A 19,704-nucleotide genomic window follows, 5' to 3' on the forward strand; every position below is an offset into this window, starting at 1 on the left:
CCTTGCACACAGTGCCCGGTTCCTTTATGCACTGTTTCCAATAACTCTAAGACTGTGTACGGACCAGCGTCGATGCTGGGCTTCAGCGGAAACTGACAGTCGCGCGCGCGACAGAGTTAACGTAGCTGCCTGCCGTAGCATTTCACGCTATGACTGCACGAAGGACCTGATACGGCGCATGACGCTAGGGCAGCGTGAAGCAGTCGAGGCCTCAGGCCGATACCGCTTGCGCGAACCATTGAGCTCCTTTACAGCTTCTGCAGCCGCGGCGCTCCTCGCCTTGGTCACCTGGAGCTTGCTCGTTCACTGCAAGGCTCATTCTTGGACTGGGCATGGCGCCCGGAGTACATGGGCAACCAAAGCTGACGGGAAACATCTGCAGCGGAGTTCGCCCGCGTGCGGCACTGTGAAATGTGCTCAAACAACATGGCGCGGTGAGAGACTCTGGGATTCACTTCCGGTCTCACTGCCAGCTGCCGCAGCACCATGCGTCTCGATGGCTTTAGGTGGGCCCTACGACTTACTCTAGTTGGACCCGCGCCGCAGTCCGTGCGCTGCAAACATGTAACAGACTCGGTGTTTCAGGGTGCATCCAAGCGACAGCACCTTGGGCAGGGGGAGGGGCGGGGGCCCGGGTGAAGCGGGGGGCGACCATTATCCAAGACACGCTGTTCGTGTACGGAGGGCGGCGCCTCACACCGTGACACACTGACACCCATGTCTTGCAGAAGCGGCCGACTACAGTGGCATGAGTAATTGCTGCGATGCCTCCCGGCTGGCAGCAGCGGAGGTAGCCGGGCGAAGGGCCAACAAGGGGCATCTGGCGGACTCGGGCATCTCAGGCCACCCGCACGCTCAGCCGCGGCTACCCACTGGGTCATTAGCGACGGCGGTGGCTTTCGCCCAGGGTCCCACGTCGGCTTCGACTGTGGCGCCAATTGCCGTGGCTGCGGCCGTGGCTGCGGTGGCAGCCATGTGGGTCGGGGGCGCTCTCGCGTTGAGGCGCCTCAGCTCTGTGTGGAGACCGAGCAGGCGGCCGAGAAGGCGAACAGCACCTGATTCGTCAAGCAGGCACGGCATGGCACAGCCAGAAACCTACGGCGCCACTACCTGCGCAATGGCAGCCAGGCGGCGCCCTGCACCTCCGCGGCGGTGGTGCGGTAGCACGTGCGCCACCCACACCTGCAGTACCGGTACGCTTGAAGCAAACGCGCGTGCGCCTGCCGTGCGGTGCGGGGATAGCGGGGAGCGTGCAGGTCGCGGAGCTCCCGCAGCCGACGCAGCTGCGAGGCATGGCTGTAGCTCCACAGCCTCATACCAGAGGGGCTGGGCGGCGGTGGGGAAGGATGCGAGCGCAAGCAGCCGCGTCGGCGGCTGCCGCCGTGATGTTCGCGGCGTTGGGGAGGGGCGGAGCAATGGGGCCAACGGGCGTTCGGGCAGCAGAGGTCATGCCGGCAGCAGCGGCGTCAGCGTCGGCGTCGGTGTCAGTGGTGGACGGAGGCTGGGAGCGCGGCGGGCGGCGTCAGCGTCGGCGGTGTTGCTTTTGCAGCTGTCGCTGCTGCCCCTGCTGGTCACGTCGCAGGTGGTAAACATCGCAACCGTGTCGGTAAGTGGGCGGATGGCGCAGTGGCAAGGCCGGCTGGGCGGGCCAGGCTCACTATGTACGGCTGCTGGGTCAGGGGGCACGGGAATGCCGAGGATGCCATGCCGTCAGCTGGGGCTGGAGAGCTGGGAAGGCAATGCAATTGGGTGCATGGAAAGCAGCCCGCATTCAACCGCCGCTCGTTTCGCCTGCTGATCACGATGCATCTTGCAACAGATGTCGCCGACGGACAAAACCACATCGGCCGCCACACTCACCAACGACGGCTATTACGTCATTGCTGCGGGCGCGGCGCCGCAAGCCGTGTTCGCTGTGTCAAGCAGCGGTGCCTCGTCGCAGTTCAACGGTGGGGCCGGGACAAGGGGTGGGGGGGTGGGGGGGTGGCGGGATTGATGGGCTGGGGCTGTGGGCGGGATGGGGTGGGGCGAGGGTGGGCACATCAAGTGCACTTTGATGGCAGCTCGCAACCTAACCGGGCTGCTGCTGAACGGCATTCGTGGCTTGGCTGTGCTTGCAGTGGTCATCTGGTACCGCTACCCAGCCACCAACGGCAACGGTCCGCTCAAAAAGAGCGGTAGCTCCCTGGCAATCTGCCCAAGTGGAGACACCTCCAACCCAATCGTCACAGGTGCGACCGCATGCGGTCCTGCACAGGAGCAAAGTCATAGTCGGTGTTTTGCAGACCTGTTTTGCGGTTGTGGTGCTCGTAAGATTGCTGCGGCGGCTGGGATGCGCGGCGGAACTGAATGTGTTATCATGCGCTTGCAGGTGGTAACACGCAAGCCATTAAGCTGACCGCCACCAACGAGACGGATGTTTATGATTCTACCAACGCTGGTATTGCCACGGGCTGCTACGTCGTGCGCGTGGGGCTGGTGACGCCAGGTGGGTGGATGGGTGGGTGGGTGGTTGGGTGGGTGGGCGTGCATGTCTTGCGGTGCCAGGTGCCAGAGTCAGAGCCAGAATCGTGTTGAGGTCATCTTACTAAGGCCGCGAGGTGTACTCGAAAGCCTTCTGCTCTTGCAAGTCTGGGCTGTGACTGAAGTTGCCACGTGCGTCGCCGACTGCCTTAACAGGGACGATGAACTTTGTTGGGAGTCCTGCGCATGCCGGCATGCGCGTCGGCAACCCGCCCAACATTGCCAAGTGCTCTGACGTCGTGAACATCCCGCCCAACTGCGACTCGGTGAGGAAGCTGGTCGGCGAGGCCGCACACGTCCAGACCCCAGCGAGCGAGGGCCGTAAACAATGGCTCTCATTTGGCATGAGATAGCCGGCGGCGTGAAATGAGTGGGGTCACTGCTCAACTTGGTTTGATTGGCTGGAAAGCTCACCCAGTTCACCACGCCCCAAGTAGTGTATAAATCAGCCGGCGTGGAACGGTCTTGCTTTATTCCTCAGGGTTTGCCATCGTGTTGCTTGCGCCCCGCGTGCATATTTTAATACCTCTGGCCTCGTCTTGGCGCAGACGCTGTTCACGTACAACCCCACGGGCATTCCGGGCGGCACGGCGGTCGTGTCCCAGCCCACCACGGGCTCCACCTGCGCCAACATGACGATCAGCGTGCCCGCTAACGGCTGCACTGACCCCGAGGGTGCGTGTGCTGCGCTGTGCTGCGCTGTGCGATGGGACCTTACCTGGTGCATGCGCGGGTACACGCCAGGGTTCTTCGGCGGTCGCAGGGCCTGGGCGTGCACGCACGCACGGTCCGTCCTGCCACTCTGCTGGTGCGCTGAGCCGTGCTGCTGCCTTCGCCGCTTCGTGCCCTGTGGCGCCTGCAGGCAGCGTCATGACGTACCGCTGGGATGTGTACAAGTCGGGCACGACGACGCCCATTCAGTCCACGGTGTACGGCCAGTCTGTCAGCTTCTCGACGGGCCTGCCCGGACTGGATATCCCAGCCGGCACTTGGACGGTGAGCAGCAGCCGCACTGTTAGCAGCTAGCGCGCTAGTGCGTGTGCGGTTGGGTAAAGTTGACCATGTTGGGGCGCGGCACCAGAGCACCTTTTTATTTCATTCAACGTGCCTGTGACGCACCTGTCCTTAATTCCTTGTGTGTCCCAGATGGTTCTCACCGTGTCGGACTCGCCCATCAATGCGTCGCTCACACTGGCCAAGGTCATTAGCTTCTCCAATGTGAGCGGCTCCCGGGCTGTGGGAACTGTGGGAACTGTCGGCAGAATGCAGGACGAGTAGGGTATGCGAGGACTGATTGAGAGGCTGTGCTGCTGGCTCCGTCGTGCACTTTGAGCCCCCTGCCTGTCCAACCAAAACAACGCGAGTGCACGTGTCGGGCCGCCTCGTTTCTTTGACGCCCGCCGCCCCCGGGTTCCGCATCTCGCCGCTCTGCTGCCCATCATGCACACAGATTGTGGTACAGCAGTGCAACATCAACTACGCACCCACGACCCCCGTGCTCACCGCCACCGCCACCTGCGGCGCCAGCAGCATCGGCGTCACCGCCTCCTCCACTGACGCGAACGGCCACGCACTGAGCTACCAGTTCGTGCTGACCAACAGCCTCGGCGCTACCGTGTCCACGCAGGTGCGTGCGGCATACAACCAATCCTGCGTCACCAATCGAGCGCAGCAGTACGGTACTTGACGCGGTATTGCTCTCTCAAGTACCGTATGCCCCGAGCCGACAGGGTGGGGGGGTGGGCCTTTCCGTCAGGGGCAAATGATTCTGGTTGTGATTCGGTGCATGAAACTGGAGCTGCGGTTGCCAAATGTTTGCAGGCCTGGAGCACCAGTAGCACCGCCACGTACTCGTCACCTACCTTGGTGGCGGGCACGTACACCGTGCAGGTACGAATGGCGGGTAGGGATACTGAAGGTTTTCGGTTTTCTTGCAGTACAACATCCTGATGCATCATGCATGGAGACTGGGCCATGCAGACCGTGGGTTGTGCGTGGGTGGTTACTGGGGTATGCGAGCAGCAATGTCGCCCCTTTTCCATCTCGTGTATCTCAACGAGGGCTCGTCTTGCTCGCCCCCCCCCCCCGCTTACTCCACAGGCCCAGGCACGCGACAACGCGACCAGCCCACTGACGTCGTCCACCTCCACCCTCACCTTCAATCTGGGGGTCGCCTGCACTCCTCCGCCTCTTGCCTCACCGCCACCACGACCTCCCAGCCCCTCTCCCCCCAACCCCTCGCCTCCGTCCCCTCAGCCCCCTTCACCCGCCCCTCCAAGCCCACAGCCACCCAGCCCTGCACCGCCTTCACCGCCGCCGCCCTCCCCGGGGCCGCCTTCCCCGGCGCCTCCAAGCCCGCAGCCACCCTCGCCGGCTCCGCCAAGCCCGCAGCCACCGTCACCCCCACCTCCCAGCCCGCGGCCGCCGTCGCCGGCCCCTCCCAGCCCGCTTCCGCCCAGCCCGCGGCCGCCATCGCCTCCCCCACCAAGCCCCGTGCCTCCAAGCCCTGCGCCACCTTCGCCGCCGCCGCCGAGCCCAGACCCACCAAGCCCAGCACCACCCAGCCCACCTCCGCCAAGCCCAGGCCCGCCGAGCCCGGCCCCTCCCAGCCCGGCGCCTCCCAGCCCCGCCCCGCCATCGTCGCCCCCACCAAGCCCGCCTCCTTCTCCGGCCCCGCCCAGCCCTAGCCCGCCGCCTTCACCCGCACCGCCCAGCCCCGCCCCTCCTTCACCTGTGCCGCCGAGCCCGCCTCCGCCCAGCCCACCGCCCAGTCCACAACCGCCTTTCGGGGCGCCCCTGACACCGCCTCGTCCGCCATCGCCGGCTCCCTCGCCCCCGCCCCCTAGCCCAGAGCCTCCCAGTCCTGCGCCACCCAGTCCCGCCCCGCCCAGCCCGCCGCCTTCGCCCACACTCCCCAGCCCGCCGCCACCTAGCCCAGAGCCGCCGGCTCCTTCTCCGCCCCTCCCACCTCCAAGCCCGCAACCACACAGTCCAGAGCCACCATCGCCAATCCCACCCAGCCCGCCGCCACCCAGCCCACCACCGTCGCCCCATCCGCCAAGCCCTGAGCCCCCAAGCCCTGCACCCCCGTCGCCGCCACCGCCCAGCCCGCCTCCCAGCCCGCTGCCCCCCAGCCCGCGCCCTCCTAGCCCCCCGCCTTCCCCAGTGCCCCCTTCACCTCCGTCGCCCGGGCCTCCTCCCTTCGGAACCCCTTCAGCCCCGTTCCCTCCTCCGTCGCCCGAGCCGCCCAGCCCCGAGCCGCCGAGCCCCTCTCCGCCCTCTCCGCCCCCGCCCTCACCGGGACCTCCTAGTCCAGAGCCTCCCTCACCCGAGCCACCTTCCCTTCCGCCGTCACCGGCCCCCCTGAATCCGCCGTCTCCAAGGCCGTACAGTCCACCCCCGCGGCCCCCGCGGCCGCCCCCACCCCAACAATCACCCCCCGATCTCCCCCCGCCCGTGCCTCCTAGTCCAGAGCCGCCCTCCCCACCGCCCAGCCCGACTCCACCCAGCCCCGAGCCACCGTCGCCAGTCCCACCCAGCCCGCCGCCACCCAGCCCAGCGCCGCCTTCCCCGCACCCGCCCAGCCCACCACCATCGCCCCCTCCGCCAAGCCCGGAGCCCCCAAGCCCTGCACCCCCGTCGTCGCCGCCGCCAAGCCCACCTCCCAGCCCGCTGCCGCCGAGCCCTGCTCCCCCAACCCCGCCGCCCTCGCCGTCTCCGGAGCCACCGTCACCCGCACCTCCCTTGCGACCTGCCACGTGGCCCGCGGACCCGCCCGCACCCTCACCCCCTCCACCCGGGCCGCCGTCACCAGCACCTCCGGCACCCCCTTCACCTGACCCACCAGGACCACCGTCCCCTGCGCCCCCTGCCCCGCCTTCACCCATACCGCCCAGCCCCGCGCCCCCAAGCCCCGCGCCACCGTCGCCACATCCGCCCTCCCCGGCACCGCCGCTGCCTCCCAGCCCTGCGCCGCCGTCGCCACTCCCTCCCTCCCCTCTCCCTCCCTCGCCGCCGCCACCTTCCCCTCCCCCGCCCTCCCCTCTCCCTCCCTCTCCTCTCCCTCCCTCGCCGCGGCCGCCTCCTTCCCCGCCCTTCCCTGCCGGTGCCACTGTCCTCAACATCTCTGACACCTCTACCTCGGGCGTTCTGATTGACCCGCCTCCCACTCTCGACCTCATCGCAATTGATGTCTCCGACAACCCCATCACGGGCACGCTCCCCACGTCCTGGAGCCAGCTGTCGGCGCTTCAGGCACTGGACGTCTCATTTACCTTTGTGAACGGGACCATTCCGGTGAGCACGTGTGTGTGTGGAAGGAAGCCGGCCGGGCGTACGTACGGCGCGCGGTATATGCGGTCCAGCACTGCAATCGGGTGGTAGCGGCGTAAGGGCGGGTCTACAAGCTCGGCGGGTCCCGATGTGCGCCCCCCCCATCCTGGAGTGCAACAGTAAACGTACTTGCCCAACTCGCCCTTACGCCATGCCGCTGGCAATCCACCATCCATGCACGCAGGTCGCGTACTCGGCCCTGACGGCACTCTCGCTGCTCGCGGCCTCCAACACCAGCGTCAGCGGCACGCTGCCGGCGCTGCTGTCCGCACTCTCCAACCTGGCCATCCTCAACGTCAGCTCCTCCCTCATCAGCGGCACCATCCCGCCCTCCCTCGCCGCCATCACCGCATTGGTCGTGATCGACACCTCCAACACCTCCATTGCTGCCACCCTGCCCCCCGGCCTGTCCACCCTCACACGGCTTCAGGCCCTGGACGTGTCCTCCACCCTCGTCAACGGCACCCTGCCCAGCGTCTACTCCGCCCTGACCGCACTGACGCTGCTTGCGGCCTCCAACACCTCCCTGACCGCCTCCATTCCACCAGAGCTCCTGGCCTCGCTCACAAGCCTCCAGATCTTGGACCTGTCCAGCACCCACATCAACGGCTCCATCCCGCAAACCGCCAGCGCACTCACCGCCCTGACCTACCTCGATGTGGCCAACACCTCCACATCAGGCAGCCTGCCGGCGGCGCTGAGCTCGCTATCGGCACTGGCGGTGCTCGACGTCTCCTCCACCAACATCGGTGGCACCATCCCTGTAAGCGATTGGTAGATCGAATGGAGGGAATGCGGGCAGGCGCACTTGCGCGGTCGTGTGCACACGACAAGAGCGTCTGATGACCTGTTGCGGTGTGCACCTTCGTCTGTCGTCCTGGCCACTCTTCTTCTTGCCTGCCGGGCACTTCCGGCCCCAAAACAATAATGGCACATGGGTTGCTTGCGCTGATAGCTCATCCACCCTTCCCGTCTCAACACCCGTTGCTGCCACCTATCCACACAGGACCAGTACAGCGCGCTCACAGCTCTGCAGGTGCTGAACGTCAGCTTCACCAACGTCTCAGGAAGCCTGCCAATCTCCACATCGGCCCTGACATCGCTAACCCTGCTCGACGTGTCCAGCACACACGCTACCGGGACGTTACCCGGTGCCCTGAGCACTCTCACGAACCTGGCCATACTAGATGTGTCCAACACAGACATCAGCTCCTCCATCCCGGCGAAGTACAGCGCGCTGACGGCGCTGCAGACGTTCTCGGCCGACGGCTCCCAGCTTTCGGGCAGCTTGCCGATGGCGCTCAGCACGCTGAGCCGGCTGCAGGAGCTGTCCATTGACGGCACAAACATCAGCTCCTCCATCCCGGCGCAGTACAGCGCGCTGACGGCGCTGCAGACGTTCTCGGCCGACGGCTCCCAGCTTTCGGGCAGCTTGCCGGCGGCGCTCAGCACGCTGAGCCGGCTGCAGGAGCTGTCCATTGATGGCACCAACATCAGCTCCTCCATCCCGGCGCAGTTCAGCGCGCTGACGGCGCTGCAGACGTTCTCGGCCGACGGCTCCCAGCTTTCGGGCAGCTTGCCGGCGGCGCTCAGCACGCTGAGCCGGCTGCAGGAGCTGTCCATTGATGGCACCAACATCAGCTCCTCCATCCCGGCGGAATTCAGCGCGCTGACGGCGCTGCAGACGTTCTCGGCCGACGGCTCCCAGCTTTCGGGCAGCTTGCCGGCGGCACTCAGCACGCTGAGCCGGCTGCAGGAGCTGTCCATTGACGGCACCAACATCAGCGCGTCCATCCCGGTGCAGCTCAGCGCGCTGACGGCGCTGCAGACGTTCTCGGCCGACGGCTCCCAGCTTTCGGGCAGCTTGCCGGCGGCGCTCAGCACGCTGAGCCGGCTGCAGGAGCTGTCCATTGATGGCACCAAGATCAGCTCCTCCATCCCGGCAGAATTCAGCACGCTGACGGCGCTGCAGACGTTCTCGGCCGACGGCTCCCAGCTTTCGGGCAGCTTGCCGGCGGCGCTCAGCACGCTGAGCCGGCTGCAGGAGCTGTCCATTGACGGCACCAACATCAGCTCCTCCATCCCGGCGGAATTCAGCGCGCTGACGGCGCTCCAGACGTTCTCGGCGGACGGCTCCCAGCTTTCGGGCAGCTTGCCGGCGGCGCTCAGCACGCTGAGCCGGCTGCAGGTATTTGACGTGTCGGGTACGGCAATCAGCTCCAGCCTGCCAGAGCAATGGAGCACGCTTGCCGCACTTCAGATATTCGACGGGTCTGGCACTGGTCTGACGGGCCCGATCCCGGCATCGTGGAGCGCGCTGTCCTCCTTGTCGCATTTGGATCTAAGCAGCACGGGTGTTAGTGGTAGGCTGCCGTCGGTCCTGCCACCGGCGCTGGTGTCGCTCGACATCAGCGATGCAACGCTGACAGGCCCCCTGACTGCCACCAACTGGACCGGGCTGGCGGCGCTCACCCAACTGGACCTGTCAGGCAACGCCGGCATCAACGGCTCGCTACCAGCGCTGCCGCCTTCCATCAGGAGCCTGGACCTGTCCGGCTGCGGCGTCAGCGGCACGGTCCCGGCCTCGTGGAGCGCCCTGGCTGCGCTCACCTCCCTCTCAGCCAGCAGCAGCGGCCTGTCGGGCCCGATGCCCGCACAGCTGCCGGCCTCTCTGCAGCGCCTGGCCATAGCCAACAGCTCCCTGTCCGGCCCCCTCGCGGCCTCCTCCCTGACGTTGCTGGCCTCACTCACGTTCCTGGACCTAAGCTACAATTCCCTGACCGGCCCGCTGCCCGACCTCGGCTCCATGACTAATCTGGTCGCAGTCAACCTGTCCGGCAACGCCTTCGCCGGACCGCTGCCCGCTTCATGGAGCTCGCTCACTCGGCTCACGGCCCTGTCGCTCGGTGGCAATGCCCTGTCGGGGCCGCTGCCCGCGTCTTGGCCCACGTCACTCGTGGCGCTGGCAAGCTTGAACCTCACCGGAAACAGCCCTGGCGTGTGCAAGGGGGTCGGCTATGCCGGCGGCTTCAGCAGCGGCGCCAGCGTCAGCGGGCTTCTGGACGTGTGCCTGTACCCGGCACCGCCCAGTCCTGCCCCACCCAGCCCACGGCAGCCCAGTCCGGCGCCTCCGATTCCGGCGCCGCCTAGCCCAGCACCACCAATCCCGTTGCCTCCGAGCCCGCGGCCTCCCAGCCCCCCACCGCCCAGCCCATGGCCTCCCAGCCCGCTGCCGCCCAGCCCGGCCCCTCCCAGTCCCCCTCCTATCCCAGTGCCACCAAGCCCCACGCCTCCGAGTCCGCCGCCCTCCCCGGCACCGCCTGCACCCCGGCCGCCCAGCCCAGTGCCGCCCAGCCCGGCGCCGCCGTCCCCGCCTTCGCCGCGGCCGCCCAGCCCAATGCCTCCTTCGCCTGCCCCTCTATCACCAACGCCGCCCAGTCCGGCGCCCTCCCCTCAGCCCCCCAGCCCAGCGCCCCCGGCCCCGTCCCCTCCACCTTCTCCACCCTCCCCTCCGCCGTCTCCATCCCCACCCCCACCATCACCCTCCCCTCCGCCCTCACCTCCGCCGCTGCCTCCCTCCCCCCCGCCCGCGCCCTCCCCTCCCAATCCACCTGCACATTCTCCACCGTTCCCGCCCAGCCCGCGGCCCTCGCCGCTGCCCCCCTCGCCGCCCTCGCCGCCGTTCCCACCCATCGTCATTCCCAACATTGGCATTCCTCCCGAGTACGTGGCGAGCACCGGCACCGCCACCAGCGGCTTCCTAACCGTGACCCAGGCCGTGGACGTGCCCGACAGCCTGGCCTCGGACCCGGCAGCCTTGGCCGTGCTGTTCCCCAACGCAGCCGAGATATCCGTTGACGCCAGAAAGGTCTCGATGCCGGTGGAAGTGACGACGGCTGTGGAGGCTACGGCGGTGAGTCTCGGCAGACCCAGCGGGTCTTTTGGTGTGACTTCTTGTCTCAGGCGCCCCAACTTGTGCGTGGTATGGGTAGGTGTGGTGAGGTGCATGCTACTGGCCTGTGATTGCTTGCGGAACCCATCTCGCAGTGTACGGTACATTGGTTGCCTTCAGTCTGCAGTTTGCAGCTTGCAATGAACCCTCACGCACCTTTAGACTGAACGCTGCACCGGCTGCTGGGCTCCTTTGCAGGTCATGAACACGGGTGCGGGCAGCAGCATTGAGGTGACGGTGGACTGCACGCCGCCCTTCCTGGAAGCGTTCCGCGGCGAGCTCGTCCGCCGCTCGAACATCTCCACTTCCGTGCTTGCCAACATCACCTGCGCCGGCCTGAGTCTGGGCAGCGGCGGTAGTAGCAGCGGCGGCCATCGCCGCAGCGTGCTGGCAACGACCGGCTCGGGTTCCATATTCAGCGGGCGGGATGACTGCAGCGGCAGCAACAGCAGCATCAGCTTGATGGTGTTGCTGCGGGTGCCGGCCGACAGCAACAACACCAACGTCTACAAACAGCAGCTGCAGGATGCGTTGGGGCTCTGGTGCGTGTGGCCGCACCCCGCGTGCCAGTGGAGGAGGAGTGTGTGTGTGTGTGTGTGTGTGTGTGTGTGTGTGTGTGTGTGTGTGTGTGTGTGTGTGTGTCTGGGTCATGTGCGCTTGTGTGTGGCGAGCTCGTGCTGTGGCTGTACGCGGCCAGCTAGCTAGGGGGGCAGAAGCTCCTGGCCACGGCTTTGTGGGCAAGGCCAAATGCGTTGACGCAAGCCGCAATGACGTGGGACATGTTATCTAGCGCGGCGGGGCGAAATGAGGTCCTGAAATGACCACGGAGCCCCTCTTGCCTTTCCTGCCGCCCTTACAGGGAGGCGGAGTCTCAGGACCCCACATCCAACCCCGACGGCAGCGGCAGCATGCTGCGCCTGTGTGGCCCGCGGCCGGGGCGCATCACGACAACCTCCGAGGTGTGCGCAGGGCCGCAGGGGCTGGCACAGGGGTGCGCGGTGCGGGGCTGCTTAGAAACGCCGCCTGCCTGCCGACGATAAAGACCACCATGCCTTGCTGCGCGAAGCGTCGACATAGACCCATGCCAGCGAGTTCGCAAGCTCAAGCCATACCATTCATGCACCTCTGACCGCGGGACCTTGCCTCACCCCATCCTCCGGTGCAGGTGCGTGTAGTGACAGAGGTGCCGCTGAACAACGTGGGCACACGCAGCCTCAACGACGTGTGTGGAGCCAGCGGCTTCACCAGCACCACCGCATTCGGCGGGGCCGGCAGCAACGTCGCCTGCCAGGTGGCGGAGGTGCAGATGCCGTCCGCGGTGAGTGCCACCTGCCTGTGATGTGCGATGTACGACTGCCAGAGCCAGCCGCCAGAAATCAGGACGCCACCGCTGAGGCCCGTACCCCGCAAATGCCAGCGAATAGCAGGGGAGGGACATGCGAGGTACGGGCAAATGAGAGTGCATGCGTCCTGTATTTGCTGAATTCCCCCGTCCTTCCTCTCCCACACAGTCAATACCGGGCCCCGCACCCGCGCCGGCGGCCGCCTCGCCATCGTCGTCAATCAACTGGCTGCCCATCATCATCTCCGCCGCAGCCGTCGGCAGCATGACCACGATCATGTGCGCCGCCGTGCTCTTCGTGCTGGTCGGCCGCCGCCGCAAACGGCGGCGCGAGGAGGAGGAAGAGCGCAAGGCGCACCGCGCCGCCGCAGGCGGCGGCGCCGCCGCCCACGGCAGCGGCGGCGGCGACGATGACGCGCCATGGCTCTCCGGCAACCAACTTGGGGCGGGCGGCGGCGGAGGCAGCCCGCCGCTGACTTCGGGCCTCGCATCTCCGACGGGTGTGCGCCTGGCGGCGGCGACTGGCGGCACACTGAGCATTGTGCCGCCGCCCGGCGCCTCATCCCGGTCCGCCGGCGCTCCGCTGCGCCGTCCAGACCTGTCGCCCAATGCGGAAGATGACCTCAAGCGCATCCTAGCCTCCGCATTCCACCCATCTCAAAGCGGCGCTGCGCCCGTTGCCGTCGCTGCTGCTGCCGCCGCAGCCGCCACTGGCTCCGACCGGCGCAGTGGCTCGCGCCAGCTCGACGAGATGGACGGCAGCGGCGGCGGCGCGGGCACAGGGACGGGCACCGCCGTTGAGTTCTCTCCTAGTGCTGCCGTCAGCCGTCAGGGCAGCCGCCAGCGCAACAGCGCCGCCACCGCAGGCGGCACCGGCACCAACACCAACACCGCGACTCGACTGAGTGGCATGGTCGGCACCGACTCCGCGCTCCTCAGCGGCGGCCGGCTGTCACCCGCGGCTAGCCACGCAGACGCGCGGTTTTCCCTGACGGGTGCGGATGCCGCTGGCGGCGCCATCGCGCCCGTGTTGCTGGGCAGCAGCGGCTACGGCGCCGCCGGGCTGATGCCGCCGGGCAGCGGCGCGACGCGCTTAGTGACTGATGTGGGTCTGGTTGGTGGCGGCCGCCCTGGCAGCGGCTTAGCCTCTCCACGCTCGGGCGCACGACTGCAAGAACGGCTGTGGGGCACAGGCAGCGCTGGTGGCATCTCGGCGGTGGCGGTCGCTGGAGGCCCTGCCAGCGGCGGCTCGGTTATGTACATGAACGCCGCGTTCCGTGAGGACCCGTTGGCAGAAGACGACATGGAGGCAGCAGGCATGGAACCAACCGCCCCGGCCGCCACCAGCACAACCGCCGCCGCCGCTGCCTTCGGGGCGGCTGCCACCACCACCGGCATTGGCAGCATGCCCGCCGCGCTGGCATCGGCGCCGCCGGCGCCACCAGGCCGCGCAACGACGGGTGGCATGCGTGCGACGCTGGGCAAGTTCGCGGCGTCCTTCTTCAAGCGGGAGCGCCCTAGCGGCAGCGGCGCCGCCGGCGGTGCTTTGCAGTCGGCGTCGACGGCTAGCGGCAGGTCGCCAATGTCGGATACGAACTTGGACCTGCCAGAGGGGCACGTCAGTCCGGTTCCCGCCCACATGCGCGACGCACAGAGCCTTGGCGGCGGCGGCGGCGGCCCAGCCTCCGCTCCGCACTCGCCGCAGCGCTTCGCCAGCCCACTGTCCCCCGGCGCGCGACTGCCTGTGCCGCCTACCGCCGCCCTGGCGGCCGCCGGCGCCGGCGGCGCCGCCGCCGTCACCACCAGCACCCGCGGCAACGCCTGGTCGCGTGCCGTCGACAGCGGTGCCGCCGCACCGGCCGACGAACTCACGCCGGTCAAGGGAGCGCGCGTGAAGTTCTCCCACGTGCCGGAGAACGAGACGGATGCACTGCAGCGGCGGCCGTCGGGACTGGCGGCGGCTGCGGCGGCGCCGGGCGGCTCGCACTCTTTCCGCCACATGCGCACCATGACGCAACAGCCCGATCAGCCCAGTGATAGCCTGGCGATGCACCTGGATGATGACGATGAGGATCTGCCAGCGTCCGACACGGCAGCCGCACGCGCCGCCATCGCCGCCGCTGTCGCGGGCGGCGGAGCCGGCACCCGCGCCCTGACGCCAACGCGCCCTGCACTGGGTGGCGAGCGCAACGGCAAGTGGCTCAGCATGCGCGCAGCGCCTGAGACCCGCCTGGCGCCGGCTGCTGGCGCCGGACCGCCGAGCGCCTCAGTCGTGGGCCGCTCGTCTGCTGCCGGGCCGCCGCCGCGCCGGGCCACCTTCAGCGGCCTGGCGGCGGCCAGCGCCGCTGCCAACGCCGAGCGCTCCGGCCTGGGCTCCGCCGGTGACGCGCCGCGGGGCAGCTCAGCGCTGCTGCTGCCTGCCAAACCCACGCCAGCCAAGCCGATGGCATGGGGAGGGGATGCAGGCAGTGGCGCCGGCGGTGTGGGTGGGCCAGAGCGACTGACCCAGGCATCGGAAGTGGCTTCGGAGCCGGGCCTACGGAGCGGGTTAGGGGCTGGTCGGGGAGGCAAGCTCCGGCCGAGCCCACTCAGCCCGCTGGGCCGGTAGTAATGAGGTGGAGCTCCTGAGCAGTATCAAACGTACGCCCTGAGCTGCATGAAAATCACGTCACACTTGAGCATGAGTCACGAGCATGAGTGGGCTGCCCGGTGTCACGGGTGCCGAGCATTGAGGGTAGTGTCTGTGTCCACGAACGCATATGCGTACACAGACCAATGAGCTAGAGGCCGCGCAAGCATGACGCGTTGGCTGTGAGCGCGTCTGTGTGTGTGTGGGTGAGGGCGCGGGGAGTTGAAGCATTGTGGGAGGGTATCGCTTGGCTAAGCTGTATTTATTTAAAGGCGCCAGCGGTGCAATGTGGGTCACCTGCGGTAGAAGCAGAGACTCGGCAGCAGCGCCGACGGCGGCTCGTGGCTCGTGACCCCAGTACAGTGGCACTCTCTACGCCATGTATTGATGTCTTTCGAGGCTTGGACAGTTTCATGATTACTAATAGCAGTGGTGCAGCTGAAATGCTGAGTACGGTATATAATATGCTTTCTTGCTCAAGTGCATGCATGCGTGCGCGTGCCGTGTGTGTTGCTCACATGCTGACATGGCCATGCTTCCGGACAAGCGGGTTGCCCTCGGGTTACGAACCAGTGCGTCACTGCTGATGAGGGTAGAACGACCATTACAGTGTGTCTCACGATTGACATGGCGTGTCGTGCAGCCCCTTTGTTGTGCGAAGGGTTGTCGAAGGGTTGGGAATGTCGCGAGTCCATGACTAGTTGACTACCGCATGCGCTGATTCATGAACATATTGACCCAGGTTGCGCCGTTGGGGGCCTGCAGGGCACTGGTGGATTTCGTATTTTCGTCAATCTGTGACTCTGTGAGTGTAATGCCAGTCTGGCAATCTTTTGTATGGCGCATGGACGCGGGTTTTCCGCGCGACGATGGGACATTGGGGGGGGGGGCGTTGGAGCCTGGAGGGTACATGCTAGTACACTAACTCCGGGTTATGCTGGGTAGCCCGATACAAGGCACTCGTGTAACGGACGATGCTCCAGCTGATCAGCTAGCTAATGTCCATCCAATGTCCGCGGCGGCTAACATTGGCCAGCCTATTGAGAATGAAGACAGCAACCTTGACAGACTCCGTGCATCGGTTCCTGGGTTCCTGGGCGGCAGCTGACGCTGGCGAATTGCACCAGCCCTAGCGGAGACGGATTTCCGTACAGAAGCAGGCCCCACCCACATGGGCAAAGTCAGTCCCTTACAATGCATGAATATAGCACCCACCGCACACGCGTGCGTGCCCGACAGTCATCCTGACTGCATGTGTGCCTCTGCTCTTTAACCGCCGCAGTCCACGGCCCGCTCTTCGTCACGATGGGCACCAGTCAGAGGTGCATATCCGGTCCGCCCCGTATCTCACTCCCCAGTCTCGCACATCACGACATATGGTTGTATTGCTAACACATCACGACATATGGTCGTGTGGTGCACCGTGTGCCCCGGCACGGCAGGGACAACTGGTCCCGAGCCGCCCCCGTTCCCCTCGCTTGTCGCGTGTCCGCCAAAACCGCGCCCCACCAGCCAACTCGACACTAATTAGCCGGCCCAACGCGACCAACCCTACTCGACCCGCACAACGCCCTTTCGCCCGCGACCTCGGCTCGCCTCGCCGCGGTGGGCCGGCGACCGGTGCCACGCCCCTCAGCTGCAGCCCTCTCTACCCGTCGGCCGCCGACAGCTCCTCCTCGGTGTACTCGCGGCCCGCGAACTCCACTTGTGTTTCCCGCATGATGCGGCCGCCGTCCTCCGCGGTGGCGGCGTACAGGATCTCCTGCTCGGGCGACAGGGACGGAATGCGGCAGCAGCGCCACATGCATACCGTAATCAAAAGGGCGTGGCGATAAGACTGCATAGCACGCTATCCTCTGCACTTCCATTTTCAGCTCTCGCTTGGACTCCAGAGCCGCACGACGGCTCAGGAGGTCGAGTTCATGGCAGGGCACAGCGCTGGCTGCGGGCAAGTGCACCTGCTCCCGCTGAGGCCCCTTTCATGGCACGCCGCACGCGCAGCACGCCGCCCCTTCTCCCTCGTGTTCCGCACCTGCACCCGCTTCATGATGGGCAGCTCGCAGACGGTGGGCGTCTGGCACAGCAGCTCCACGTCGCGCAGCTTGCTGTAGTAGAAGTCCTTCTCCTTCTCGTAGCCGTCAGCCTTGAGCCGCAGGTCCTGCGGGGGAGGGCAAAGATTGGTACGTAAAAGTGCAGCGAAGTAGCGAAGTGGGGGGGGGGGGCGCGAACACGGGACGGCGGCGGCTACTGAGACCAGAGATCACCCATACGGTACCAACAGTGTGCGCGAGATGGCGGCGTGTACAGAAAGAGCGCTCAACACATTGACATGCAGCCGCGGCTCACAGCAGCACCCAGCTTACATACACAGCTCTTACTCTGAACGTTTGAACCTCAGTCCAGGCTAGCATCGCGCAAATGCACGAACACACACGCTTCCTCTTGTCCCCGTATTGTGTACAACCCTCGGCTACCTAATCTAGGCGCCGCTCCAACAACCCCCCCCCCCAAAAAACAAGCCCACCCCTCACCTCCAGCTGGTGGTTCAGCTTGTCCATCTGGTCCCGGTCGCCAGGGCTGCCCTTGGGGCCCGCAGCCACACGCGGAGCCGCCGCAGGCGCGGCACGGGGCGCCGCCGACACCGCGGGCGGACCGGCCTTGATGCCGCCGGCCTTGGGCGGCGCCGGGCCGCCGCCGCTGTGCTTCATGTCACCGGTCTTGCACAGCGCGCGGCGGCTTGGGCCGTCGTACGGCGCCGGCGCGCTGCCGGGCGGGATGATCTGCGACACGTCACATATGGGGCACACATGTCAGTGCTGTGGTCAGGAATGCAAGACTGGGAACTGCTGCACCGCTAGCGCAGCCCCTGCACTTTGACCGCTGACGTGCACCCCCCGGTGCAACCCCTTGTCCTCCTGAGCCTCCCAGCTGGGAGCCAGGTTGCACCCGCGCCCCTCCAGCTGTAACCCCTCTGCCCTGCCATGCCGCCTTGAGCCCGCACCTGGGCGCCGCGTCACAGCGCCCTCCACACCCCAGTCACCCATACATTCCACCCGGTCCCTGAAGCAAGCAGCCTGGCCCCCCGCATGCCTGCAACCAGTACGCCTGCCCGCGCCCCTCCACCCAGCCCCTCCCCCACCCACCTGGTCCCAGGACGCCTGCCCCCGCGCCCCTCCACCCAGCCCCCCCCCACCTGGTCCCAGTACGCCTGCCCACGCGCCCCTCCACCCAGCCCCCCCCACCTGGTCCCAGTACGCCTGCCCCCGCGCCTCCATCCATCCCCCACCCACCTGGTCCCAGTACGCCTTGAACCACTGCATGAACTCCATGTTGTCCAGCGGGCGGCCCTTCACCAGCCGGGCCACCTCCACGTACTGCAGGTGCGTGTGTGTGTGCACACGTGTTTGTGTTTGTGGTTGAGTGTGTGTACGTGTATATGCGGGGCGCAGGGGCGTGGGCACATAAGGTGGATCGCAGACGCAGTGCTACAGGCGCCTGTGGGTAACGTGTGGTTGTGAGGCTGAAGCAGAGGCTCGCGCCTAGTGTGTGAGGCATGTGCTGCTGCTGTGAGGCGCCCTTTGCCTCACCTTGTCGATCTTGAGCTTGTTGAAGCAGTCCTGCAGCACCTTGTAGTTGTTGATCATTTGGTACTGCAGCGCAAATGTATAGAGGAGGGGGCGGGGCGGGGCGCGAGCAAGGGTTTAAGTGCCGCAGGCAGTCAGACATTTGGAGGGGCGGGCGGGATATGCTGCCGCGCAAGGGCATGACAACCCCTGCCGCAAGAAAGGGCTGCCGAAGCGCAGCTGACCTACACCAGCGCTAAATGTATGAAATCCCTTGTGGCAGTGCCTCCTGCGTCCGTCGTGAAGCTGGTCACACCCTTGAGACACCAGGTCCTATTGGTAGTTGACCCAGTGTCTGGACCGGGACCCCCCCCCCACCTCGCTGTTGGCGTTGTAGTCCACCTTAGCCATGGGCACGGCGCCCTGCGGTGTGTTTTGGGGCAGGCAAACCCGGAGAATGTGAGCGACACGGACAAGGACTCTCACTTCATGCCACCTCAGCCGAGGCCATGCTGGGAATGGCTTACATGCAATGCAGCAGCAACGTGAAAGGATATTTATCTGACGCGCCCTGGCATACAAGTGACAACCGTGCTGCCACGCACCCCCGACAACCTCAGTCACCCAGTGCGATGCGCTTTGCGCCCCCCCTCCTTACAGGGTGCAGCACGTCCAAGAGCTGGCATGCCACGGCGCCGTTGCAAGTGTCCTCCACCTAGCCAAATCCAGGTGCGGACGACAGGACAGGTCAAGGTTGCGTGTCCATGTCGCATGTCCGGAGATTTCCCTTGGTCAAAGATCGCGCCCAAACCAAGGCGCCCAAGAAACTCGCCTACACAACCCAGGCCCCGCCCGCAACTCTGCTGTGGTAAAATTTCAGTAGTTCTACACGCTGATGCTCCAACTAATGCGAGTCTTGCGGTGAGAGCAAAACGACATTTGAAGCTTGGACGCACCTTCGTCAGGCGCAGTCCCAGTGTGTCGTTGATCCATCCCAGAATTTCCGCACGCCCCAGGAAGTAATGAGGGTCTTGCAGGCCAAAGCTCTGCGCGCAGGAGAGAACCCGAGAAGCCGGAAGACAAGCCAGGCGCTTTGAGCTCTCCTTAATTTGAAAATTGCAGCAAGCCTACATTACTTACCGTCTGAGGCGGCATGTTTGAGGGTGCGCGCTAGACTACAGCGCGAGCGTCCGAACCGAAGGTTCAAACTGAAAGGATCGCACGCGAGCGTCACGACACGGTTAACAATAAGTCTGCTATGAACCTGGTTTGATGAAGTGAGATGCGCTGCCAGCATTTTTCTGGACCCCGTGGACGATGCAGTTTGGCGACATGGAACCGCTGCATTCACTAGCAGGGGACG

The 19,704-nt window shown here is 66.1% G+C and overlaps 2 protein-coding genes across 3 annotated transcripts; one reads left to right on the forward strand and one right to left on the reverse strand.

The window, feature by feature from the left end:
- The first annotated feature begins 28 nt into the window (after positions 1-28).
- Positions 29-15,758, forward strand: CHLRE_17g741150v5 (uncharacterized protein). 2 transcript variants are annotated; one of them, XM_043072647.1, is made up of 18 exons: positions 29-434; positions 729-1,606; positions 1,820-1,949; positions 2,121-2,231; positions 2,372-2,488; positions 2,680-2,789; positions 3,072-3,198; positions 3,386-3,519; positions 3,670-3,741; positions 3,974-4,150; positions 4,345-4,413; positions 4,624-6,819; positions 7,040-7,618; positions 7,862-10,768; positions 11,006-11,349; positions 11,667-11,766; positions 11,973-12,125; positions 12,319-15,758. In XM_043072647.1, the coding sequence occupies exons 2-18, from the start codon at positions 749-751 to the stop codon at positions 14,755-14,757; spliced, it is 10,623 nt and encodes a 3,540-aa protein (XP_042915107.1). In that variant the 5' UTR covers positions 29-434; positions 729-748; the 3' UTR covers positions 14,758-15,758. The 2 variants fall into 2 exon arrangements, with proteins under 2 accessions (XP_042915107.1, XP_042915106.1); XM_043072648.1 differs by having other exon boundaries at positions 3,670-3,723.
- Positions 15,759-15,955: 197 nt separating this feature from the next.
- Positions 15,956-19,616, reverse strand: CHLRE_17g741200v5 (uncharacterized protein). The gene is made up of 9 exons (XM_001701059.2): positions 19,482-19,616; positions 19,298-19,387; positions 19,000-19,056; positions 18,720-18,764; positions 18,366-18,428; positions 18,069-18,152; positions 17,310-17,558; positions 16,811-16,936; positions 15,956-16,540 (listed from the first exon to the last, which is right to left on the reverse strand). Exons 1-9 carry the CDS (start codon positions 19,494-19,496, stop codon positions 16,427-16,429), a joined length of 843 nt encoding a protein of 280 aa, XP_001701111.1. The 5' UTR covers positions 19,497-19,616; the 3' UTR covers positions 15,956-16,426.
- Between the last annotated feature and the right edge of the window lie 88 nt (positions 19,617-19,704).

This window comes from Chlamydomonas reinhardtii, chromosome 17 (assembly GCF_000002595.2).
Source record: "Chlamydomonas reinhardtii strain CC-503 cw92 mt+ chromosome 17, whole genome shotgun sequence".
In the NCBI taxonomy this organism is placed as follows: domain Eukaryota; kingdom Viridiplantae; phylum Chlorophyta; class Chlorophyceae; order Chlamydomonadales; family Chlamydomonadaceae; genus Chlamydomonas; species Chlamydomonas reinhardtii.